General features: G+C 41.1%; 1 protein-coding gene across 4 annotated transcripts in view; it reads right to left on the bottom strand.

Moving 5' to 3' along the window:
* The window catches only part of SPRED2 (sprouty related EVH1 domain containing 2), a 130,497-nt gene that overhangs the window by 31,744 nt on the left and 71,960 nt on the right, over positions 1 to 26,793 (bottom strand). For all 4 annotated transcript variants that reach the window (XM_074399016.1, XM_010333528.3, XM_003922684.4 and 1 more), the window contains one exon: positions 4,617 to 4,794. In XM_074399016.1, the coding sequence (XP_074255117.1) occupies positions 4,617 to 4,794 (178 nt within the window). The remainder of the gene's footprint in view (positions 1 to 4,616; positions 4,795 to 26,793) is intronic.

Genomic DNA, 26,793 nt, shown 5'->3' with positions numbered 1-26,793 from the left:
TAAAATTGTCTGAAAAGGCTATTAAAAGATTTCTCCCCTTACCCATTCCCCTTCTCAGTGAGGAGCTGAATTTTCTTTATATACGTCAACTAAAATAACATACTACAGATTAAAATAATATATTACAGATTAAAACAGGAACAGATACCAGAATCCAGCTATTTTCTGGAAAGCCAGCTATTAATGAGCTCTCCAAAAACATGAAGCAATACCACTCTTCTCATAACTACTTTTGTTCTGGAAAAGTTATACAGTTATTTGCCGTAAAAATGCCATTTATATCAACGTTGTTTAAGAGTTTTAAATTTTTTTCCATTTTAATTTCTAATACGGTAAGTTTTAAGTAGCTGTAACTCACCAAACCAAAAGCTCTTTGCTGTCCTGAATAAAATTTTGGAGTGTAAAGGGATCTCAAGACCAAAAGAGTTTAAGAACTGTTGTTGTCCATAAATCTGTAGGGTTAAGTCTTTTTCTAAAGGATAATGTTCTAGATGTGAACTGCTAGGTAAAAAGATATGCACATTTAAAATTAAAATCCTGCCAAATTGCTTTTCAAAGAGCTTTGCCAGCTCAAATTCCCACCAAATGTTACGTCAGAATGCTCACTGACCTACACATAGGCAAAGACTAGAATGAACAACCTCTTAGATTTTGTGATTAGTCTCCATTAAGAGGTTTCTCACAAGATTTATTTAAGGAGTAAACTCCTCTAATCCATCTAAAATGAGATTCAACTCAGAAAATTTTAATTTACACATAATTTCTCAGGCTTGACTGTCCCCAGCTTACCAAAAAATTATCTGAGTAACTATTTGTGAATGGGTGTCTGGAACAAAGACTTTTCCCCACAGAAACAATGGCAGTTAGGTTCACAGCCCTCAATATGTAACTAAACAAATGCTCACAATGTGCTGAATTTTAGACCTGCACTACATTGTAAAAACTGACAACACTGTTTCTATCAGAAAGAGCACTTCATGCCCTAGTTGGAATACCGGGAACTCTGATAACTTAACCATCCATCTAATATATCCTAAAAATGATCTTCATCTTTTCTTTGCCATTCCACCTTTTGGGGAGGGTTCCCTCAATAACTCACCACATTTGCAGAGCTCCCCTGTGGGGGCATAGTCTCCAGTGGGCACTAGCATTGCATTAGAGAAGCTTGAGGGGCCCAAAGGAAGGATTATCATAGCTCTAAGGAGAGAGGAGGAGAGGGAGAAGGAGAGGGAGAAGGAGAGGGAAAGAGGAAATGAGAAGGGAAGGGGGGTTGGGGGAGGGAGGGAGAGTGTGTGTATGTGTATGTGTGTGTGCGTGTGTGCACACACGTGAGTGCATGTGCTGGGCATGGGTGAGTGGAGGGGTTAAGTACCACTCAGTATAGGAATCCAGAATTTCCCAGAGCATGAAACGGGGAAGGTGAGGGTTGGAAAGATAGAGAAATATAACTGGATACATGGGTGTGTGATTTAGGTACTAGTGAACATGGAAGTCCACAAGTGTGGAGTCCAGGAATGTAAAGGGGACAGGAAAAGGGGTGGGAAGATAGAGAAACATGATGGGGGAGGAGATGGGCACACTTTTAGGACAGCACAATCCGTGTACTATCAACAAACAACAGAAGTTGGTCCACGACTCAGCAGGGGTGGACAGAAGACTGGACTGCCCTAGTAGTATGCAGGGTTAGTGTGAAGGGATAGGCTTTGGTTTTGCAAAGAAATGGGCCCCAACCCCGGCTCTTCTGGTGACATTACCCGTCCCATGCCAAGGGGAAGTGGCTTACTTCTTAGAGCATTGAGTTTCCCCACTACAATGTGGAAAACAGTAATAACTTCCTCTTTCAGAATGTTGCAGGAATTTAGCTGAGGTTATTTATTTTTAGAGGACTTGGAACAAATGGTAAAAGTTTACTATGCAAGTCACTGGTAAGACATTATCAGTGACTGGATTAGACAAGCTAAAAGGCCTATTTAGGTTGAAGTATTCTATGACAAACCACAGAAATACGAGGAAAAAGTAGCTCTAAAAACATAACCCTTCAGACGAGATAATCTGGTAAAACACAGAATAACCCTAAAAACAAAAAGGCCAGAGAAGTGGAAAATTTATATATATATATATATACACACACACACACATACACACATATATAAAAAATAAAAGGGCAAGGAAGAGATTATAAAAATATACTTGCAGCAAATATGACAGATGGAGATTCATATCTTTATTATTCAAGAGGGCATACACATCAAGGAGGAAAATAAGGCCCCGATAGGCAAATATACAATGGATACCAACAGATAATTCACACTTACAACTGTTAACAAATAGAAAAACATTTTATCTCATTAGTATGCATAAGATTTTATATGTATATTTTATATACATATATATTATATATTTTATATCATTCAATGTGCTAAAGGAAATTCTAATACTGGTAGTAGCTCCTTGCACATGTATCAAAAGTCATAAAAATATGACCCCCTAAATTATTCCAAAAATATAATAAATGTGGAAAATTCACATCGGTGTATTCCTAACACTTAGGTGAGGGGAAGAACCTTAATAATTGACACTAAGGAGGCGGTCAAATAATGAAACATCAAACTGATATCAGCAACACAGAAAATTTCTTATGAGAATGTTAGGGCAATGCTGTTTTATGATAATCTTGAAACAGAATGTTGAGGCAAATGAGATATACAACTGTTTTAAAATATGGCTGGGCACAGTGGCATGTGTCTGTAGTCCCAACTACTCTGGAGGATGAGGTGGGAGGACCATTTGAAGCCCAGGAATTGGAGGCAGTCTGTGCAACAAAGTGAGATCTTAAAAAAAAAAAAGTACAAAGCGGGAAAGTTACATCAAAGGGCTAAGGGTTGGTTGTTTAGGGTTGTTCAGTTTTGGGGTCAGAGTGACAAGAGAATCAAATACTGGGTTCCAGGACCCCCAAAACAGGCCACCAAGAACAAGGAATCTTTCTGAATCATAATTTTTTCAATTACAATTATACAGGCTGCTGTAAGGATACAATGATAGATCTGACCAAAGGGCTCGATTATACGTAGTATATGGCAAATGCTAGATAAATGGCAGTCATTTTACTCTTTATTGGTAAAGTAGTTACATTGCCTTTTACTGCAGAAATGTTATAAGTAAGAATGTTTTCATTATTTGGCTCTCATATAGGGTATTTCCTACATAAATACTTCTTAAAATTAGCTATCTTCTCCCTTTAAATTTTCAGAAATGCAATCAAATGTGAAAATAACACTTCTATTAACCCATATGTAACATTTACAAATTGTTCTGTCTTATCTATTTTGTGAATTTTTTAAACTATAAGAAGTGCTTGCAAAAGAAGATTAAATTTGTACACTTAACACATAAAACATAAAACCCAGCAGATGCTGCTGTAAAGGGTCTCAAATGCAACACTGACATATTCCTCTGGTGTCTTCGTATTTTCTCTGTGGAATCTTGCACAATCCTGCACATTCTGAATCATCTTCTGGCTTCTGAGTATAACTCCATGATCAAATACACATAGAAGTAGTGTTCTTCCATGTTTAGGGCCATGAATTTAAAATAGATTTGGATATTCTATTTTCCTTCCTATCATAGCTTCCTTCATAACATAGAACTGATCATTTGAGTTCCTCCATGAGACTGTATATTATGTATCAATCCCCCACCCTTGAGAGAGGATGATTAATCTCCAAAGTATTTATCTATAAGCATGGATAATTATTTACATAATTATGGGCTGGTGCGGTGGCTCATGCCTATAATCCCAGCACCTTGGGAGGCTGAGGTGGGCAGATCACTTGAGGTCAGGAGTTCCAGACCAGCCTGGCCAACATGGTGAAACCCTGTCTCTACTAAAAATACAAAAAGTGGCTGGGTAAAGTGGCATGCACCTGTAGTCCCAGCTACTTGGGAGGCTGAGGTAGGAGAATCACTTGAACCCAAGAGGCGGAGGTTGCAGTAAGCAAAGATCACGCCACTGCACTCCAGCCTGGGCAACAGAGAGAGACTCTGTCTCAAAAAAAAAAAAAAAAAAAGAAGTATGATACCACTGCTTTTTGTTACTTTCTTTTTCCAAGCATGTTTTATTCATAAGGGCCTGAAATAAAAGCTACAGTATCTTCTGGATAAACATTTATTTATAAGTAGCCTAATGTCAGACGACATCTTGCCTTTGTATTTTACCTGCCACCCAAACCTCAATGGCATGCTCCATGAATAAACTCTACATTTTTAAAACTCTGACTTCACAGCTCAGTACAATGTGATTCATAATAATAAAAGACTACACTTTTGTTTTGAATACCTTTTTACAATGATAGACATCTTAATCAAAGACGTAAATAAAATAGCCAAATATACTTCTAAGCATCTCAGATAAAGTGTGTGGTCAAAAGAGACTTTGCTGGAAAGGAACAGTCACATTTTGCAATTTGGCACCAGCTCCAGGGTTCTAACTTTTGAAGCTTTTGCAAGAGTTTGAAGTCAGAGAGAGAAAGAAAAAAAATATTTTCAGAGGACTATGATTTAACGTAAAGAAAGCAATTGTCACAAATTTAACCCAGGTGTTATATGTCTGCCATTACCAGTTTGTCTTTCTGTCGTTCACCATGGATGAGAAAGCCGCTTCGTCCATTGCCTTCGGGGTGCATGACCTTACAGACCCCGACGCGACTGATCCCGCCTCCTTCCTGTGGGAACCATCCCCCGCTGGAGTCATCTCTGGTCATAACCACAGCCTTGACACGCACAATATAGCTGTCACTAAAACGACAACAAGAAGAATGGGGCATGACAATGGTCTGGTAGTTGCAGCACTTTTTTGGACTTATTGGAAAAAAAAGTCTATGCCTGGCGGCAACCTTAAAAGACAACCCATCTCAACTCCTAGGAAAAAACAAAACACTTAAACTCAAAATAAAAGTGCATTAAAAAGAAAAAGATACCTAGTAATTAAAACTACTTGTGATCTAAAGATGTACATAGGCACAATATTCTCCAGTTTCTAGGTGTAAGTACTGATAAATGAGTTGATCTCTGTAGTTTAGTATTTTTAGGTTGGAAAGACACAAACCTATTTTGGGTTGTTGTTGTTTATTTATTTATTTATTTTGATGGAGTTTTGCTCTTGTTGCCCTGGCTGGAGTGCATTGGAACGACCTCAGCTCACTGTAACCTCGCAATTCTCTGACTCAGCCTTCCAAGTAGCTGGGATTACAGGCACCCACCACCATGCACGGCTTATTTTTTGTATTTTTAGTAGAGATGGGGTTTCACCACGTTGGCCAGGCTGGTCTTGAACTCCTGATGTGAGGTGATCCACCCACCTTGGCTTCCCAAAGTGCTGGGATTACAGGCATGAGCTACTGCACCTGGCCTACAAACCTATTAAGAGGGTATTATGGTTTCAACCCTTTAAAATTAGTTGAAAATGAATGACCAAGTTTTAACATTTTATAAAGCCAAGAATCTTATTTAGCATAAAATAGGATAATCTACTTCTAAATCATAAATTCACCATGAAATCATGTATCTAGGTGGGAAAATATTTAATAACCCTTTACACATTTGTAGCCTTCTGTTTATATTTTATTTTTTCCAGTCTAAAACCTCAATTTCACAATAAGTTCTTCTGCACATTTGCCAAAAATCCTCTTTATTCCCCAGAGACCAACTCTAGCTTCCTTTCATTCTTCATCACTTTTGGGGAAAAAGTGATGAAGAATTTATTTGGATTTTCAGCAAGACCATTATATTATCACTTGCTGTTTTCTTTCTGTAGGTAGAAATTCATTTTTACTCATTCAAACACATATTCGCGTCTTGTATATGCCAGGCACTGTGGCAGATTCTTGGAAAACAAAGCTGCAGAGTAACAAAGGACTGCCATCCCCTCGTTCCCTGGGCCTCAGGAAAGATGCCCGAAGGCACTCAGGACCTGGCCCCTCAATTGGCCAGAGGCATGGAGGCAGTCCCTGTGCCCCATAAAAGGCAAAGCCACCAGCTTTTCCATGACCCCCTACAGCTCACCCTCCACTGTCACCCAACTCACCTCCCTTGGCGCCCCAAACCCAAGGTCTCCAATTTCCTTTACTTCCTCATCCCCTCTTCTAATCATTCGTTTTTTTTCATTGTTGTAAAATATGAATGGTGTAAATTTCCCTGTTTTAACCATTTTTAAGTGTACAAGTTCAGTGGCATTAATTGCACCCACACTGTTGGGCAACCATCTACCTCCAGAACTTTGCGTCATCCCAAACTGAAACTCTGTTCCCATGAAAAACACTGACTCTCCCTTCCCCAACCCGTCCGCCCCTGGCACCCACCATTCCACTTTCTGTCTCTATGAATCTGATGCTCTAGTTATCTCATATAAGCTCCTTTCCCTTTCCTAACCTAAATGAAAACACACTCTCAACTGGGCCTCTGTGGCCCATTCTCCCAGGGCTGCTTTCTGCCTCCCCTCTGCACCATGCTGGGCCTACCTGTGGGTATGGTAACTGCCACTGCTGCAGACTATTCAGCCTCCCTTCAGTGCTTCTGAAGCTCACACCCTGACCATGCCCCTGAAAACCCTTCAGTCTTCTACAGACCTCACTTCCCTTCATTCCTTGAAGACTTCAGCAACTAGGCTCACTGTCCCTCCATCTCTCCACCATGATCCCTGTCTCGATCCTTGATAATTTCATTATTGATGCTGAGGATCCCTCCAATTCTCTGGCCTCTCAGGTTCTAGGCCTCTTTCTCTCCAATACCCTTGTCTTACAACCTACTTGAGCCATTCATGCCCAGGTCAACCGTGATCTTGTCATTACCGGTAACTGCACTACCTCCATAACTCAATTGTAAGCATCCTGCTCTCTGACCACTCCTAATTTTGCAGCTCCCTTCCTCCAGACTCTAATAATTCTTTGCCCTGTTGGGGCCAACAATCTATTGTTCTGACCACTTTTGCCCTGTCCCCCAATCTTCACATCCTCAACTGATTCTCTACCCAACATTCCATCACATTCCACATTTTTTTTTTTTTTTTTTTTTTTGGAGACAGAGTCTTGCTCTGTCGCCCAGGCTGGAGCACAGTTGTATGTGGTCTTGGCTCACTGCAACCTATGCCTCCTGGGTTCAAGCGATTCTCCTGCCTCAGCCTTCCGCGTAACTGGGATTACAGGCACCCATCACCATGCCTGGTTAATTTTTGTATTTTTAGTAGAGACAGGGTTTCGCCATGTTGGTCAGGCTGTGGTCTTGAACTCCTGACCTTGTGATTTATCTGCCTCAGCCTCCCAAGGTGCTGGGATTATAGGCATAAGACACCACACCAGGCCACATTCACATTCTATCACAGCATTCTTTGCACACAACCTTAATGCCTTTGCCCTCCCCTTCCTTATTGCCATTGGCTGGCATGACCCCAATGGGGTTAAATCCTACCATCTACCTACTCTGTAACCCCACCCAGCTGCTGAACATCGTGAGAGGGAAAAACCCTACTCTACTATGCTCATAGGATTAGTTTTAAAGCCATAAACACTACCCTCAAGTGAGTCCTTAAGTGCCACTTGGCATCCTGCTACATTTCCTTGATCGTCCCCTAAAAGACGACTCCACATGGCCTCCTACCCCCTCACTCTCAGAAGATGGATGAAGCTGCTTTAGCTTCACTGAGGAAATAGACAGAATCAGAGGAAACCTTGTGCCTGTGCCCACCACCACGCCTACTGCTTTGTACCAGTGCTCTCTGCCCTTCCTCCTGGAAGTGCGGTTAGGCCATCCATGATCCAAGCTAGGGCCAACTTCCTCCACTTCAACACCTTCTATATACCAACAGTGCCCAAAGTCACACTTCCATCCAGGTATCTTCCGTGAGCTTCAGGCCCGTAGAACCAAGGGACTATGTGAGGTCTGTACACAGGCGCCTAATACGTCTCACCATCAGCATGTTTCAGGTTGAACTCTTGGTTTCTGACACCTCCTCACACGTCTAGTTCTCTCTTCAAAGTACAGCCAGGATCCACATTTTCCCACTTCCGCTGATACTGACCTGATCCAGCTGCCATCACCTTCCATTGAGATTACTGCAGTAGCCTTCCAACTGGCATCCTTGCTCCCATGTTTGCTCAACTTACCCAGAAAACAAAAAGCTAAGTCAGGTCACTCTACTCAAACAAACCCGCCGGTGGTATGGCCAAGTAGAAGTCAAAATCTGGACCTTACTCTACTACTCTCCTTGCTCATCCAGCTTCGTCCCACTGGCCTTCATCCTTCTACCTCTGGGCTTTAGCACTTGCTGTTTCTTCTGCTTAAAACCCTACTCCTCACATACCAACTGGGTCACTCAAATCTCTGCCCAAGGTTATTTCAGAGAGGACTTCCCTGCCCACTCTGTATAAAGCAGGATAGCATCCTCTACCCCTAATCTTCTCCCCCTGTTTTGTCTTTCTATATGCTACTAAATCAATGCTTACTCAATAAAATATCTGCTTGCCTACCAGAATATAAACCCCACAGGAGCAGCGACTTTGCCTTTTTTGTTCCCTGCTATATCCCTAGAGCCTAGAATGGTGTCTTATATGTAATAGCTTGTGGAATCAATGTGGTCAAATTCATAATATAAACAGGTTTAAAAAAATTATCTATAGCAGGCTGGGTGGGGTGGCTCATGCCTGTAATCCCAGCACTTTGGGAGGCCGAGTGGGGCAGATAACCTGACGTCAGAAGTTTAAGACCAGCCTGGCCAACATGGTGAAACCCTGTCTCTACTAAAAATACAAAGAATTAGCTGGGCTTGGTGGAGGACACCTGTCATCTTAGCTACTCAGGAGGCTGAGGCAGGAGAATTGCTTGAACCCAGAGGCGGAGGTTGCAGTGTGCCAAGATCATGCCACTGGACTCTAGCCTGTGCAATAAGACCAAAACTCTGTCTCTAAATCAATCAATCAATCAATCTATCAATCTATAGCTAACAGAATTCCTATAAAAACATAAAGTGTTCAATACTTATTTACTTATGAGCCACAAATACTAAATTGGGATTACAGTAAAGATCTCCCTTCAATTAATAAAAAAATTGAATAAAAATCATGTAGAAGTACATGTAAAAATCATAGAACGCACATGTACGTGTATGACTAATCCATTAATTTCAGGATTCAACATGCATATTCCCTTAGATCCTAAAGATTAAAAATCTTCTGTAACATGTATTTAGATTAACTGCATACAATTTTGGAGAATATCCTTTCCTCCCTCCAGCCCCATTTATTAAAAACAAAAACCAAAAAACAAAAAGCTAAGGGTCCTAGGACTTTTAATTCTCTAGTGTGTAATACGGCTTTCTCGAATCTTCTAAGAGTGTACTATGGGTTCATCTCAACAGGAGATGCCAAGGTGAAGAACTGAAACTCTGTGCACCTCTTGTTAAAACATGCTTTTAGCTGGGCGCGGTGGCTCAAGCCTGTAATCCCAGCACTTTGGGAGGCCGAGGCGGGTGGATCACAAGGTCAAGAGATCGAGACCATCCTGGTCAACATGGTGAAACCCTGTCTCTACTAAAAATACAAAAAATTAGCTGAGCGTGGTGGCGCATGCCTGTAATCCCAGCTATAATCCCAGCTACTCAGGAGGCTGAGGCAGGAGAATTGCCGGAACCCAGGAGGCGGAGGTTGCAGTGAGCTGAGATCGCACCATTGCACTCCAGCCTGGGTAACAGGAGCCAAACTCCGTCTCAAAAAACAAACAAACAAAAAACCATGCTTTTACTTTTTTTTGTGTTGCAGCTGTCTGCCATTCTCTGTTTCTTTGAGGGGATTAAGTAAACATGAAAAAGAGAACTTTGCATTACTTATGTTAGTGCCATAACTTATTTCCAAAAAGTACTCATTTATTAGAGAATTAAAAAATACCTTTCCCTTCTGTGTCCAGACTGCAAGGCTGTTAACTCTGGCCTCTGCTTGCACTCTGAGGCTTCCTCTTTCCTGCCTCAATGCTTCCTATCAAGTGCCTTCTCCAGGGCATAGCTTCTCTGTGATGGGATTGGGGGAAGGGGAGCCTCAGGGGCAGAAGCCCCCTTTGCCTCCTCCAGCAACAGCCCCAACAGCCAGCATTAACTGAGGCATCTGGCTATTTAAAACAAGGCAGGGGTATAAAGTGCTTCACTAAAAGCTGTGAAGGATGTCTGGATAATCCAGCTGCATGGCTGCATGCCAACTGCTTCCTATCCATGGTGTGGTATATTTACGTTACTCAGGCACTTCACCCCACCCAGCACAGAAATGACAATAAACTCCACTACCAAAAAGGTATAAAGGAGGAAAACTCCCTTCCCACCTTCCCTCCCTCCCCCTCTTTCTGGAAAGAATTAAACAACATCTGTTTAAAACAGATGCAGGATTTGTTAGTTGGAGGGGGGGATGGAGCAGGAAGGGCAAGGTCAGATTAGTTTTAAAAATTTGCACAAGGAAACTGCTGCTGGTATGCCTTAGAAAAAAATTTCAAAACATGCTATCATTGTCAAAAATAACAACATTTTAAAAGAATGCTTCTGAAATTGACAACTGCTGTAATGGTGTGGACCTGGTGAAGCCATAGGTCCAAACACCAACTGAATGGAGCCCGAGTGTCTGAACTTGAGCTGAACTGCCCCAACAAACACAAATAGTGTTTGACGACCAGCACTCAATACCGTATTCTCTTTAGGTGTGTTATGAGCAAAACTGGCTGGACTGAGGATCTTCCATTTAAATGTGGTTTCTTAAGGAGAACGCTTTGTGTTCCCAACATGTGGACTTTTTGTAAAAACAGGGCTTCTGGTCCTGGGATCATTCGATTTGCAAAAGAGGCAGGGGACACTGTAAGGCAGGATAGAAAGGCACAGAAAAAACACTTTCAAAACTGGATTAGCATCTCCAAAGAGTTTTTAGACTACAGCCTTTATGTTCTAAGCGTTCTCCAGTTTCAAAGCAGGCCCTATCTGGGCCACGAGGTAAACCAAGGAACTGCAGGAGCCGATGACGAGGCAGCACTGGGTCTCACAAAGAATGTCTGCTCCAGGGCCGAAGCCCGGAAGTCCCCAGCCCTCTCAGGAGCTGAAGAAACTCTTTTTGAGCTCAGTTTCCTCCTTTGCAAAATGAATAAGGGATCTACCCTGCCAGCTGAAAGCAGTGTTACAGGTCAAGTGTCAGATCCAGAGGTTTGGTAACTTGTAGCCATCATCATTTTTCCTGAAAGGCTACCTCGATGACAAAAGAATAGGTCCTTGAAACACCAGCTTCTCTGGCCACTGAGGAGTGGGTTTCGACTGTCTGCCCTTTCCAGCTATCAGAGAGTGGAGGGGCAGGGAGCTGTCAGGCTCTCGACAGTAGGAAGAAATTTGACAGGGACCACCAGTAATTATCAAGAGAAGACAGATTTATAAAGACCAGGTTTAGTAGTCCACTGCAGGCATACCTGTAGAAGAAAATAATGCTGTCTGCCATCTGTGAGCTAGCCCTCTGCTCCTGCCCCTTCCCCTCGGTTTCTTTCGGGGATGGAGACTGGGACGTTTACCTCCCCCATAAATACTTCCCACAGCCAGCCCTTATCTGATTACTTGGCTCCTTTATCTCTCCATTATGCTCAACATTAGATTCACTTCCTCTCAGCCTCTTCTCCACTTCACCAGACCTTGAGAGGGATTAGCCAAGATCCCAACCTCTCCAGCCCAACTCCCAGACGCCAGCTGAGCCAAATATAACACCAACTTCTTGCAGGGAGCCAGGCACACTCACTTTATTTTAATCACATACCCTGCCCCCGGTCTTCCTCGTGCTTATAGATTTATAAAGGCTCTTTGATTTCATCGAATTATATGTTTAAAATATTATATATGTATGTATGAAGTATGACTAGTTATCTTTTTAAAACGAATCAACAAAATCCTTCAGTAGAATCAGATGTGTTGAGAAGCTGAGGGTACCGGTCGTACTTTCTATTTATTAAGTCAGTTGGTGGTTTTGTGGGATGTTCGCCTTAAGTATCAACTACTCAAGAATTTTTTAAAAGCGGACTGCTCTGGTTTTGGAAGTTTATATATTCTGAATTTTACAGGCAAGGAAATTTAATGTAGTTTTATGCATGGTGGTAACAGGATTTTCTGCTCTGTACAAGCCACTGAAGGTAGAACACTTGCTCAGGCTATACCGTCCCAGTAAACAAGGCCTCCGTGTTAACTACCAAAATATGTACCGTTTGTGTGGTTAGGTTAGGCCATTACAGAAAACAATGTTAATGAAAGCTCATTAATGCCCACAGTAGAAAAACTTGATGGAAAAGATACCAGATCTGGCAGTAGCTAATTCTGGCAAAGGCCATCAGCTCTTCTCTCAAACACTGATGACTAGGGACTGTGAGGCAGAGAAGAGATTTTCTGAGCATTAAACGTTTGCTTCATAAAGGAAACCCGTTTGATATAAGAATTGGGGAAGGTGAAAAGTGGGCTAAGATCACTTAGCAAAAAGCTTCCCCACAGTGATTTAACATCAGTGAAATTAGCCATGGAATACACCCAATGGAGAGTGACTTTGAAATTGCCCTACTCCAGTTCTGCTAGTAAAAGAACCCACGTACTTAAACAGGGACTAACACTTGAATGTGAACTTGCAGTGCCAGGGCACTATGCTCTGAGCATGTTTACCAAGAGGAGAAAGCAGGCTCTTCCGTGCAGTCTTCACCGTGTCCCTGCTTTTCTGAGGTGCTGTAGTTAAACTTGCTCATGCAGAGTAACCCCTTCCCCTACAGGACAACATAGCTTTTTGGCTTTTTATTTGTTTTGGAGATGGAGTTTCACTCTTGTCACCCAGGCTGGAGTGCAGTAATGCAATCGCAGCTCACTGCAACCTCTGCCTCCCAGGTTCAAGCATGACTCTCCTGCCTCAGTCTCCTGAGTAGCTGGAATTACAGGTGTGTACCACCACGCTTGGCTAATTTTTGTATTTTTAGTAGAAATGAGGTTTCGGCATGTTGACTAGGCTGGTCTCGAACTCCTGGCCTCAGATGATCCCCCTGCCTCAGCCTCCTAAAGTGCTAGGATTACAGGCACGAGCCACCATGCCCAGCCAGCTTTGATTTTTAAAAATATGTTATCTTCATTATCAATTTATGTATTTTTAAAATGGCGTGGAAAGGCGTTTTTAGGAATGGAACCTTTATGTAAAACATGGTACCTAAAAGGTGTGTGTAGGAGGTGGCGCTGGTCTTTGCTTTACAATGACTGGGGATATAATCAGCATCCAGGAACCAATTAGGCTGAAAGCCAGGGGTCCTGCTTATGTGCAGGAGCCTTGAAGGGGGTGTAAGTAAGTTTTCCTTCTTCACTCTGTCAGGCTCAGGATCTGTGAGTAAAGCCAGTAAGTTCTGCTGTCCTGCAAGGTCACTAGCACCCTCTGTGTCCAAGTTTTACCCTCTCCCAGAGCGGGAGGTAAAGGCATGTCTATCCTCATGCCTTGGATAAGCCGAGCATCTTTGTTGTTCATGCTACCTAGCTACACTGAAGCATATAAATAAATGTCTCACCCACACACTGTTTTCCAGTGCACATACTAAAAGGGGCCGTATGCTCCATTATCACAGAAGACACTGGTTGGCATATAAATGGTTAATAAACTTAATAATTTATCAATCATTCTTCAGAACCAGTCCTAAAAAGTTTACTAGACATGGACCTCTAGTATTTTAATTTTTCTATTGAAATTTTAATACAGAAATATTCCTTTAAAAATAAGCTGTGAATTCCTATTTTTAGAAGTGAGCAATTCTGATTCAAAATATATGCCCATACCTTGTTTAACATACAGTGCTGATTTAGCATGCGATGTGCCTCTATACTTTCCTTTAAACCTCAGTTTAAAGGAAAATATTATAGATGTAATATTTAGATAATATAGATTTATCACTGATGTTAAATCATAATTTAAATAAATATTTCCCCATCTCTGAGTGCCACCTTACACCGTCAGGTCACCAGTGCCAGAGCAGCATGTATGCTACACATTCTGGCACATTCTCTTGCACCTGCCCTGCAGACATCCTTGGGAGTGGAATGGATGCTCTGCCCAGCTGTCCCTAATCAAGGGTACAAGGCAGTGTGCCATGCACCAGTCTGGCCTCCTTCTTTCTTTCCTGCTGTGTCCTATGACCCAGAAGGGCCAAAAAAGGAAATAAAGCAAAGACACAAAGGAACAAAGATCAGGGCTGGAAGTTAAACACGTAAGTTTTACAGAGGCTTAACAGCCTTTGAGGAAGTAGTTGGGAAAATACTGGCAGGCAATTAGGGATCCTCTGACATACCCTGAACCTGGGAGCCCTGAGTGACAGTTCTGATGACCTTGAAAAACCTACAGTGGCAGATGGAAGTTGGAGCTTCTAGTGCCCCCAGCAGCCCCTCAGAGAAAGCCCCAGTTTTAGGGGCAAATCTGCATGGACTGTAAATAGAAGGTAGTGATGCTCATGGCATTGTCAATGCCCAGGCACAGTGGAAGTTACCTCATAAAATGCTGGTTTTCTGGTTTCCATTTCAGCAAGGTTGACAAAGTTATATTAGACTCGCTCCATTGTACTGTGTTTAAAACTCAATTTTAAATGTCACCTCCAAGTGTTTATCTCCTGTACCTTGAACACGCATAAATCCTGCACAGGAAAAGAGTGATTCAGCTGGATTCTATCTACAGTGCTCTCATTAAAAAAACTAAAAGTCTGGCTGGGCATGGTGGCTCATGCCTGTAATCCCAGCACTTTGAGGGCTGAGCAGGGCGGATCATCTGAGGTCAAGAATTCAAAACCAGCCTGACCAACATGGAGAAATCTCATCTCTACTAAAAATACAAAATTAGCCGGGTGTGATGGTGTATGTCTCTAATCCCAGCTACTTGGGAGGCTGAGGCAGGAGAATCTGAGAGGCGGAGGTTGCTGTGAGCAGAGATCGCACCATTGTACTCCAGCCTGGACAACAAGAGCAAAACTCTGCCTTAAAAGAAAAAATAAAAAATTTAAAAAAGGCTTAATAAAAACCTTTTGATGTTATTAATACTTATTTAATCTATCAAAACTGTCTTAAGGATGCCACTATATGTTGTTGGGTTTCTTTAAACAACAAAATCCTTCCAGCATTTCAATTCAGCACTTTATAATTTATAAACCACAAGAATACTAAATATATTCATGACGACTGACCACTTATAATTGGGAAACAATAAAGATAAAGACATGAAGGTCATTCAATCTAAAACCCTAACATGCATGGGGCAGTTTTAAACATGAGCAACCAAGTGTTCGCTGAAGTAAATCTTCGCTTCAGCACACAGCAATTTTAGAAGTAATGTCTCAGACAGATTTTTTTTTTTTTTTTTTGAGACGGAGTTTCGCTCTTGTTACCCAGGCTGGAGTGCAATGGCGCGATCTCAGCTCACCGCAACCTCCGCCTCCTGGGTTCAGGCAATTCTCCTGCCTCAGCCTCCTGAGTAGCTGGAATTACAGGCACGTGCCACCATGCCCAGCTAATTTTTTTGTATTTTTAGTAGAGACGGGGTTTCACCATGTTGACCAGGATGGTCTCGATCTCTTGACCTCGTGATCCACCCGCCTCGGCCTCCCAAAGTGCTGGGATTACAGGCTTGAGCCACCGCGCCCGGCTCAGACAGATTTTTTAAAAAATGGCTCCTGGGCAACTTTCTCTTGTCAATATGGTCTTCTAGCGTAAGGCTCTCTTGAGGTGAGTGATGCACCTGGCCCAGGAGAAGGAAAGCCCAGCAGAGGGCTGAGGTCAGGCCTGGGGAGACTGGCAGGTTGGCCATGGCAGTTTAGTGATTAGATTACAATCATCAAGGAAAGGAACAACTTTTTCTTTAAGTTTGAAAACTCTTTGCTGTAATTACTAATAGCAGAAATCCTAATTTTCTCATCCTAGGAGACTAGGGAACTGGAGACTCCTGGGCATATGCCTCTTAAATCCTTGGTGGGTTTCCTAGTCAACTAACAGTTAAGGGGCCTCTGTATCAGTCACATTATCTGTGCAGCAGATAAATCGCCTTAAAGAGGGCTCTGGAATGTATTCAAAATTATTTTTGAGTTCTAAAACATTGGCTCCAGGAATTAAACTCATACTGTCCTCCAATAACAACAACAGCAGCAGCAACCGGACATCCTTTGATTTGAAAGTAAACATAATAGAACTGTAAAATCTAAAACATTTTACAATTCCACTAAATTCAATAAAGTTAAAAAACTGTTTTAAAGATTTCTTTTTTAAAAGCCCATCATCAAATCATTCTCTGTACTGTCCCAGGTGAGGATAACACAGCAAAAGGTAGATGATTCAGATTTAGGTTCTTCCTTAATAGGCAAAGGTCCTATACATTTGCCTATGATAGACAAGACTTCCAAACCCCACTGGACATGTCCCCCTGTCCTCTTTCCACTTTCCTGTCATATCCAGGAATCTTATCTGCTGTAGATAGTTACTGAAGTAACAAGATAAATATAGGCACAAATATGTGTGTTTTATTGTAATATTAAATCTATTAAAGTATTATATACAGCTTCTCTACATGTTACCATGGATCTTTTAAAACATCTGAGGGGGCTAGGCACGGTGGCTCACACCTGTAATCCCAGCACTTTGGGAGGCTGAGGCAGGTAGATCACTTGAGGTCAGGAGTTCAAGAGCAGCCTGGCCAACATGGCGAAACCCCATCTCTACTACTCAGGAGGCTGAGGCGGGAGAATCACTTGAACCTGGGAGGCGGAGGTTGCAGTGAGCCAAGATCGCGCCACTGCACTCCAGCCTGAATGACGAAAGCGAGACTCTGTCTCCAAAAAAAAAAAAAAAAAAAAAAATCAAACCACAAATTACTCTGACATGAGTAAACTACTTAAAAAATAAAATTTAAAGCCAGGTGCAGTGGCTCACACTTGTAATCCTAGCACTTTGGGAGACTGAGATGGGTGGATCACCTGAGGTCAGGAGTTCAAGACCAGCCTGGCCAACATGGTGAAACCCCGTCTCTACTAAAAACATAAAAAAATTAGCTGGGCATGGTGCTGGGTGCCTGTAATCCCAGCTACTCGGGAGGCTGAGGCAGGAGAATTGCTTGAACCCGAGTACGAAGGTTGCGGTGAGCCAAGACTGTGCCACTTCACTCCAGCCTAGGCAAAAGAGCGAAACTCCATCTCAAAAACAACAACAACAAATTTACTTCACTCCAACCAAAAAAGAATGAATGAAATGATCTGTCCTAAAGGGCTGAATTTCAAGGTGATCACAGGGTGTGAAGTGGCGCTGAGGGAGTTCTGACAGGTGAGAGGCCAAAGTCTGAATCTAGGTTCATGATTTTGCTTTTATTGTCTGTCTGCTTTACTGAGCGTGAACTTCAGTGGAGTTCATAATTAATCAAGATCAAAGGATTACCATCTTAAAGCAAACAAAATAATCCACCCATGAAGAACCCTTTCTTCTACTTTTTATTCCAAAAACAGTAATTTTCTGACTTTTCCTCTGTTTTACACATCCTTCCAAAAATGGTATTTATGATCCACATTTAAACCCCAAAGGCCAGCTACTGGAAATGTCAGATTACTACACAAAATTAACTCTCACGACATTAAAGTGTACATGTAATAGAAAAATTGGTACTTCAAAAAACAAATGGCAAAGGGGAGTTGTTTAAAGTTAACAATCTCCAATTTAGGGCTTTAAATTGTAGCCTTTGAACTCTTATGCCTGAGTTTCTCAGAATATTTTTGCTTTTTTTTCATATTATTGGAGAAAACAAAGGAAGGGAGTACTTAATAACCCACATGTCTAGGGAGAAATGCCCTGATAATCTGCAACCTACTTTGAAATGCATTTTTAAAAACATGGAATCATGGAGATAGACATGTGTATGATAAAACAATAATAGCAAAATGCTCATTGCAGACTTGAGGTGGCAGGCATACGGATGCTCAGCGTATGTTTCTTTCAACTTTTCTGAACACTTGAAAACTTTCGTAAGTGAGGAGAGTGAGAATTTGTAGTGTTATTGTTGTTTTCTAAGTGGAAATCAACACTAAATCTACAAGATGCTGATAATACTAAACAAAATCTGATTACTTTTCTTTCTGCTATTCAGGACAAAGTTCCCTCCTTTTTTTTTTTTTTTTCCCCTTTACCTGCTATCTACCACCTGCCCTCTACTCAAAAACAAATCTAATCAAAGGCCAGGAAATGACTTTACCAAACTATGTTAATATCAAATTCTAAATCCACAAAATCTTTTACAAGCCAGCCCTTAATAAGACCTGTTCTCAAACAAAAAGAGGTGATAATTTAATCCATAGAGGAGGGAGAGAAATCAGCAGATCATGCTAGCAATAAGCTGACAGGATTTTCAAGAGCCTGTTGTATTCCCACAGATCCTCTGGAAATGGATGCCCTCTCAGATGGCAAGAATTACTAATTCATTTAGTTCCTTTTTTTCCTAGGATTCTGTCACCTCCCTTATTAGAGATGGAAAGCTAAACACAGAGAAACAAACAACACACAGTCAAGGCACCTGTTCTCCCTGAAGCATGCTGGGTGGCTTCACTTCCCACCTGGAGAGTGGAAGGCAGAGTTTAGGTCTACATGTTAGTTACACCTTTTAAGCTATTAATAAAAAGAACTGTGGAAACCATCTATGCTAGACTCCTCTCTCACATGGAAAAATTAAAGTCCAGACTGCAGAGGGGACTTGTTCAAGGTCACTGACATTAGGGACAGATAAAAGACTAAGATCAGCCTCTGTGACCACCCCTTGCCCACACTTTTGAAAGGACGCCCTGTTGTGGCAAAAGTGTCCATATTGGAGTTAGGTGCTCTGGAGGATAAATAAGTTATTCCTTATATTGGTCCCTTGAAATTTACTGGATAGGAAACTGATTGTGAAAGGAATTCTAAGGAGAAATGAAGAGATATCACGGGCAACACAGCTACATGAAAAAAATCACAGAGCTAGATGGAGGGTGGGGCAGATAAATCCTACTCATCCTGCCAAAGTTTCACACCAACAGAGGCAGTTCCTTTCTGGATCTGTTGCTATAACGAGTACCCTAAGTTAGGACAGGAGACCTAACCTCCATTACACATCTTCTCACAGCTAGGTGAGGTACCCCAAACTCTCTTACTGAGCTTCAGTTTCCTTATGTGTAAAATGAGAAGTAGAGATCTCCACTGACTCTTGAGGCCCTCTCAACTTTGGTCCCTTTTTAGGCTTTGTGTTTTAAAAAAATGGACTTAAACTCCTTCAGTTGTGGCAGAGGGCTTAGCAAACTTACGCCACTAAAACAGGCATCCCCAAACTTTTGACACAGGGGGCCAGTTCACTGTCCCTCAGACCGTTGGAGGGCCGCCACATACTGTGCTCCTCTCACTGACCAATGAAAGAGGTGCCCCTTCCTGAAGTGCAGCGGGGGGCCGGATAAATGGCCCACGGGCCGTAGTCTGGGGACGCCTGCACTAAAACATCCTACCAAAAGCAGATCAGAAAACTTTCAGCTGTAAAATGCAACCGAAAATATATTTTGAGTAGAGAAAAAACCTGAAACCACAAAGACCTGAAACCATGAGAGAACAGATATGTTCTCTCAGTACAAGTGTTATTACACAACCATAAAGTTTCCAGGAATGAAACTGATTTATCCATGTATTTTGCAAAAGCAAGAAAGTGATGAAAATTGAATTTTAATAAGTTTAATAAGCTCCTCTGGGGGAAAAAGAAATGTACAACCTGGTCATCTAGCTGGGTTTATGCACCCACAAATCTGAGATTCTCTTTAGCCACATGGAAGAAAAACCCCAAGACATATTTATGAAACAAATGTAGACCAAGAAGAGAAAAGAGATCTGCCCTTTTTCTCCCAAACAGTTCATTCTATCTGCCTTATCATTGACTCAAGATGAACTCCCCAGCCCCAATCTTTACTATATTCAGAGTGAAAAGGAGAAAATGTTAGGAAAAGGTAACAAAGCAATTGTTCAGCTTAAAAATAAAGACATTTCTTATAGACCTTTGATAAAGCAACTCAGAGCACATTAAGTTGCAACTTAGATTTAAGTTGCTTCAATGCAACAAATAATTTCTGGTCCAAAAGTAAATAAATCAGTTGTTTGAAATTGGAGTATACCTTCCCTACAGGAAGAACATAAAATGGTGAGCAACAGGGTTCCCAGTCCAGCCCATGAAACCCTAATCAACGTGTGAAAATATTCCCAAATGTTTCAACTGCTTACCAATAGTCTCCTTGACAAACAGAAGCCTCTTTCCCCACTGCCAGCAGTAAAGGCCAGTTCTGCTCAGCGTGTGCTGGTTTTTTTGGTCAAGGGTTTTCCAATTTGGGGGGGGTGAGGGGTGAGATAGTAGGGGTGGGAAGGGAGAAAAGGTAAGGAGGAGGAATTCTTAAACTTCTGACTTAGGCTTCACTTTGGAGATCCTCAGAATGTGGCACCACTGAATCTTGAATGGCTCTAAAAGGATCTGTGCTGATGCTATTTTACAAATCCCAACTTGAGTATCACTGAGGAAATTCTTTCCTTTTAGGGTCACAATGACTGTTGGTGAGCAATTAAGGCAAGTGTCAGGCTCATAGGATATAATCATGATGCAGTGGATTCTTGACTCGTTGACTACACGGAGGAACAGGATTTGTCCTACAAGGGCAATTTCCTTCTGAGTTGTTACAAGACAGAGCCATCCACTCAGTACACATATTTCCCGTGTTGCTTTCCTGTCATAAAAGAACTAGGCAGCAAGGATAATGTAAAGGCCAACTAGCTACCAAGCTTGCTCACAGTTTTAACACATTTAGTCTTAAAATATTTTCTCATTTATAAGGGAGTAGTGTAGTTTGAAGTTACTTGATTCAGAAAGAACCTCCAGGAAATACTAGAGCTGTCTCCACCTCCCAAAGTCAACCAGCTTGTGGAGGTACTAGAAGGCATTTTATTTCAAGACTCATGATTTTCACAGATAACTGAAACCCTGGGTGACTGAGCTGCCGAAGTTGGGCTTTCCTGGCCATCACCAACATGTTTGCAGCAGGGAGCCAACCAAGCTTTCAGTCATTCTGCCTGCAGTGGTTAAAGACCACTGCCCAAGACAGGACAACCAAGTGGCTACTGCCAACTTCTTCCACCAGAGAGCTTTACTGACAGGTGGAAGTACGCCTGGCCAACCAGACGCAATCACACGACCCTGAAGCTATGCTGTTAGAAACCCACCATGAGGCTGCCATTTGGTATCAAAACAGAATAAAAGGGTCCCTGACTTAATGTTGGTCAAAAAGAACAACTCTCGGCTCATTTCACTCACTAGTGTGCTTCAGCCACCTCCCAGGACTAACTTCACACTGTTCCATTCTCTAGTAAAGTCACAGTCACTGAAAGCACCATGGATATGCCATCCCCACTGAAAACTGCTGCACACCCAACAGTGAGTTGCTCCTATATGGAAGCTCTTGTGTTAACTTTTCCTTGTGTGTTTACATATAGGGAATTAACCTTAATACTTATGGTACATACATATGATGGAATTATTCAGCCTTAAAAAAAAAGAAGGAAACTTGTCATATGCTCTAACATGGCTGAATCTTGAGGATACTGCACTAAGTGAAACGTCAGTCACAAAAAGAAATACCATATGATTTGTTCCGCTTACACCAGCTATCTCAATGTGACTAGTCAAAGTCCTAGAAACAGAAAGGAGAATAGTGGTTGCCAGAGGCTGGGGGCTGGGAAGGGGAGTGAGCTGTTATTTAATTAGTAAAGAGTTTCAGTTTTGGAAGATGAAAATATTCTAGAGATCTGTTATACAAACTTGGATATAGTAAACATTACTGTACTATACACTTAAAAATGTACAGATGATATATTCTATGATGATATATTCTAAGTCAAGATGACATATTCTATGTTATGTGTTTTTTACCACAATAAAAAGATAATCTGTGAAACAGGTAAAGAACCCCACATTTATAAATTTTGGGTTTAGCTTAGGAAAATTTCTGCAGTCCTTAAGAAGTAAACATTCACTCTGGGAGGCCAAGGCAGGAGGATCGCTTAAGCAACACTGTGAGATCTCTATTTTTATTTAAAAAATTTTTTTTAAAGAAAAAAGGAGTAAACATTACTACTATTTAAAAAGTTAACTTTCCCTTAATTATAAAAGTAACATATGTCCCCATTATGCAAACTACATACATCACAACCCTCCTTTAAGAAACATTCTTCTACACTATGGAAAGCAATTAACAAATATGCAAGACCTTCTCAAGGAAACTATAAAAGGAAGATCTTATGCTTCAAATATAAGTGTAAATGTTGGCTTTGCTTTGTTCCTGGGGGTACCGGGCAAATCATACATAAGAAAAACGCAAACATTTCCTTTGATACTGGTTTTACTGAGATAAAAATGGCTTTTCTCATAAAATCATTTCAAAGAAGGACAGAAAAAGTTAAAGAAAATAGATTTCTTCTGAATTGTTAGCTCTGACAAATTCCTCTAATCCTTAGACAGTTCTACTCTAATAGAATACTTACTATGTATACAACACCAGCAACAGAATACCCCAAAATATTCATGACTAGTCCCTTTTCATCTCTTCTATTCTAACCTCAGTTTTAAAGATTAAATACACAGATTATTAAACACACACACACATAATCATAAGAATTTCCTAATAGTTCTATTTCTTCTACATGGGGGTTAGCGATGTTTTTTAATACTGCTCAAAGGAGGAAAAAAGGGGCTGTTTTATTTTTCTTTGGAACAGGTTCCTGCCAGATTTTGCACATTGTAGTTCTCTGGCGACGTGATGAGAACACATGGCCACCCACAGACACTAATTTTGCTCTTCACCCTTCCCAAGCAGCCTTTATGACACATGCTGTCTGTGCTTCATTTAATGGAATTCAAGAGGCCCAGTCAAACAGCAGAGCCCCACACGGCCAGGGCAACAACAGGCAACCCATCTCCTCCACTGGATAGGTACAAGGAACATGTGTTTAAAAGAAAACGACAGCAAAAAAGCCAAATCTAGGTTGGACATCTCCAATCTGAAGAATCTTTACAAATGAATGAATTAACACCAAAAACTAAGTCATCTCTTTGATTGAAATCAGGAAAGAGATAGTAATCTTGCTGTAGTTCCTATACACTGAACTCTATGAAGATGATGCAGCAAACTTTCTGAGCTGCTCTCAGATATGCAGCAAAGAAGGTATCACTCTCATCCCAAGCCAAAAGCACTTATTTCGAAAGGGCTGAAGTGCCAGCCTGGTTCTGCAGCATTTACTTTCACTATGGTCATCATCTGTCATGAGGAAACCTTGGCAATTAAGAATCCAACTGGGTTGACAGGCTGAGGAGGGTGGATAACCTGAGGTCAGGAGTTCGGGACCAGCCTGGCCAACATGGTGAAACCTTGTCTCTACCAAAAATACAAAATTAGCTGGGCATGGTGGTGCATGCCTGTAATCCCAGCTACCAAGGAGGCTGAGGCAGGAAAATCGCTTGAACCCAGGACGTGGAGGTTGCAGTGAGATGAGACTGTGCCACTGAACTTCAGCCTGGGCAACAAGAGGGAAACTCTATTTCAAAAAAAGAAGAAGAAGAAGAAAAAAAAAAGAATCAAACTGGGAATGCACATGGTTTCCACAACTGTGCCACGTATACCTCCAGACAATCCGGGTGCAGCTGTTGCAACAAGCTGTCAGCAAACTTATACCTGGAAGAATGTTCAGGGCTCACAGGAGTCCATGCTGGTTTGATAAGAGGGTCATCATTCATCTCATTTATAAATTTAGGAGTTTTAGAAGGCTGATCCACATTTGTCTCTGGCTTTTCTGCGCTACACAGGAAAGTTGCTATTTCTAGATAATGATACAAGATTTACCTCCAGGTGTCATTAATTCCACCCACTATGCAGGCAGAATAACTGTAAACCCCAGATGTGGGGAGGACAATATCACAGCAGACAGTGGGCAATGGACAGCAGGTGACAGGCAAAGCCTCCTGCGGGAGTGATCATCATGGCTACGCGTCCATAAATCACATCCCGACAGCCGAAACAGACTGCAGACTCAATAATACACAGGTCTCTCTCTAAATACAAATAAGGATGTTTAAATGTTGGTAGGTGATCTATACTAATTTTAAATAAACCTGTTTTTATGAAATGTTTGTTGAATACATAATAGCTTTGAGTCTTCAGAATATAATTTTAATAAGTGCTAAAAATCTGCAAGCCAGCAAAAATTGGGAAAAACTGTTCCACTAAAATACCTTGGACACTCTTAACCTTTCAGGATTCAAATGCTCTCCCTGACTGTCACTCTTCCCAAGAAAAGGAAAAAAAATCTTTTGTCCAAGGTTGTTACTCTACTTGGCTCAGAAAACATGGCCACCAAAACTATCAAATGGATTTTTGAGTAGAGCAGTTCTTTCTTGATTTTCATCCAAGCAGAGTTCAGTTTTGAAGAACCAAAAAGGTATAGTTCAAAGTTGCTTATACACAATAGCAATTTATGGCTCTGGATTGTAGACTCCAGTAAATCTATGAACAAAAGAAAACCTAGGGAGGAATTTATCTCCAGTAACAATGAATCCCCACTAGGGCCGGAATTAAGAGAAGGAACAGACTGGGCTTGGATCTGAAGCATTTTTAAATGTAACACTACCCAGCACGTTGCTCTGAACATAGGCAGTGTCTCACTCAATATCTATTGACTGCTTCCAAGTTGAATGATATGAGATCTTTGGAACTGGCCATGGCTCTGTATTCCTTTTCCCTCAAAAGGGAAAGAAGGCATCTAAAAACCACGTGGTTCCTTTGGACTGATGGCTAACAGTGCTTAACAGCAAAGGGGCCTCTGAGGTGTGGCAGCCACAACCCTAGGAGCGATTATCATTGCCTGATCTCAATAGTCAGTATACCCTCTGTGTAGTATAACTGAAGCTAACAGAATATGCTGCTTTTGGTTGACAGGACCTGAGCGAGTCCCAACTATACAGACCACAGAAAAACAAGACATTTTCACAGAAAGTGTCACTAAATCAAGAACTTTAAAAGAAATTTTTTTTTTGTCCCTGACTATAATCATTTACCATAGGCCTCAAGGGGGAAAAAAAATTGCTATCATAAAACCTAATGTTTTTGTGAAAGCACAGGAAATTGGCTATTCTGTCTTTAAGATCACACAAAATTAATTTATATTATTTTCTAATGAATTTGATAAAGTGAACCCCAAGTTGAGTGTGGCATTCACCAAAAGTATAAGAAAAAAACCTGGTTACTATAAGATAACCCAAAATATGGGTCTTAGTTCAAGCTAATACTTTCGTTTCACAACTTAAAAAAATGTTGTTAATAAAAAATGGCCCTCACTTTGAATCTGAAGTGTTTTTTTATGTTACCAAGTACTATTATTAAATATGTACTATATATGCATGTATACACATATAAAAATAAGCACTACAGATGTGGGCAGGAAAATTCTTAGCAAAACCCCCACATATTTCAAATACTGTTCTTCCTCATTATTGTCCTCTACCATAATTAGCACGTTACAGCATAACAGGTGGCCTTCATTTATAGAATGCAAAATTAATGAAATTTGGAGATGGTCCTGTCTCCAAAAACAAATTGGCCATTCCAGAAAAAGTACATCCCTTAATCTACAAAACAAACAGAAACAAACTCCCTTCATGCTGGCTTTCCAAATTATATGAATTTCTGAATGTAGTTAAGTAAGTAAATTGAACGTATTTACTAACAGCTTAAAATTCATATACTTCAAGGAAAACAAGTCATTACTATGGGCTTTATAAGAAAGGGGAAGAGAAACAAAGATTGCCTATTTTTCCAGCTTGGTAACCCCAGATCTGTTTAATGCTCTCTGAGTGATAACAGGATTTACTGCTATAAACTGGGCTGCTCCACAAATGCTAAATCTTAGGCAAATTTGTGGGCAGTTGTGTTACAGGTCCTGACCTAGCCATTCTGGACAGACAGACCAGGAAAGCATAAATAGTACTGCTATAAACTAACTATAGCATCTGTCTCTAACAGCAAGACTCACAAAGTATTTTTTAAAAATATGAGGAGACACTGAATAGACTGTCAACACACATAGGAATGTTTAATACACTCAAATAAATAAGATGTGCTTTAACTAGTCAGACATTGTTTAAATTTAGTGGGTGAAGAGAGAGGGTCAGACAGGCAGACACAGCCTCCCAATTATGCAGAATGATCCTTCAGATCATGTGAACACTATAATTAAATGTTGCTACCAAATCCCCACCACTCTTTCTCCTACCTAGAAAAAGTTAATGCATGAATTCAGTATGAGCAAATTGTGATTTATAAACAAACAAACAAAAAAGCCACCCTACTCACTCGGTAGGGGAATAAAGCTGTCTTGCATTAAGTCATGCACCTTGGGGGTAGGAAAAAAGCACAGTACTGAAAGAAATCCAGTGTAACACAACAGTTATTGTTAGACCACCTCCTTCAGCTCACCTCTGCTTATTCATTTTTTTAAAGCTCTACAGTACCCACCCAAAAGGTATACCATCTCTGCAAGCTGTTTCCTAGGTAGCATCTTTTAGATTCAGGACTTAATTTAAAAATTTTTTTTCTATCAGAATATCTAAGGAGAAATTTGTTTTCAGAAAGAGGGATAAGGGGGTAAGAGCCCTGAATCTATCAACAGACCGG

The sequence above is a fragment of the Saimiri boliviensis genome, chromosome 1 (genome assembly GCF_048565385.1).
Source record: "Saimiri boliviensis isolate mSaiBol1 chromosome 1, mSaiBol1.pri, whole genome shotgun sequence".
Classification (NCBI taxonomy): Eukaryota; Metazoa; Chordata; class Mammalia; order Primates; family Cebidae; genus Saimiri; species Saimiri boliviensis.
This window is presented reverse-complemented; position numbering and strand designations above follow the sequence as displayed.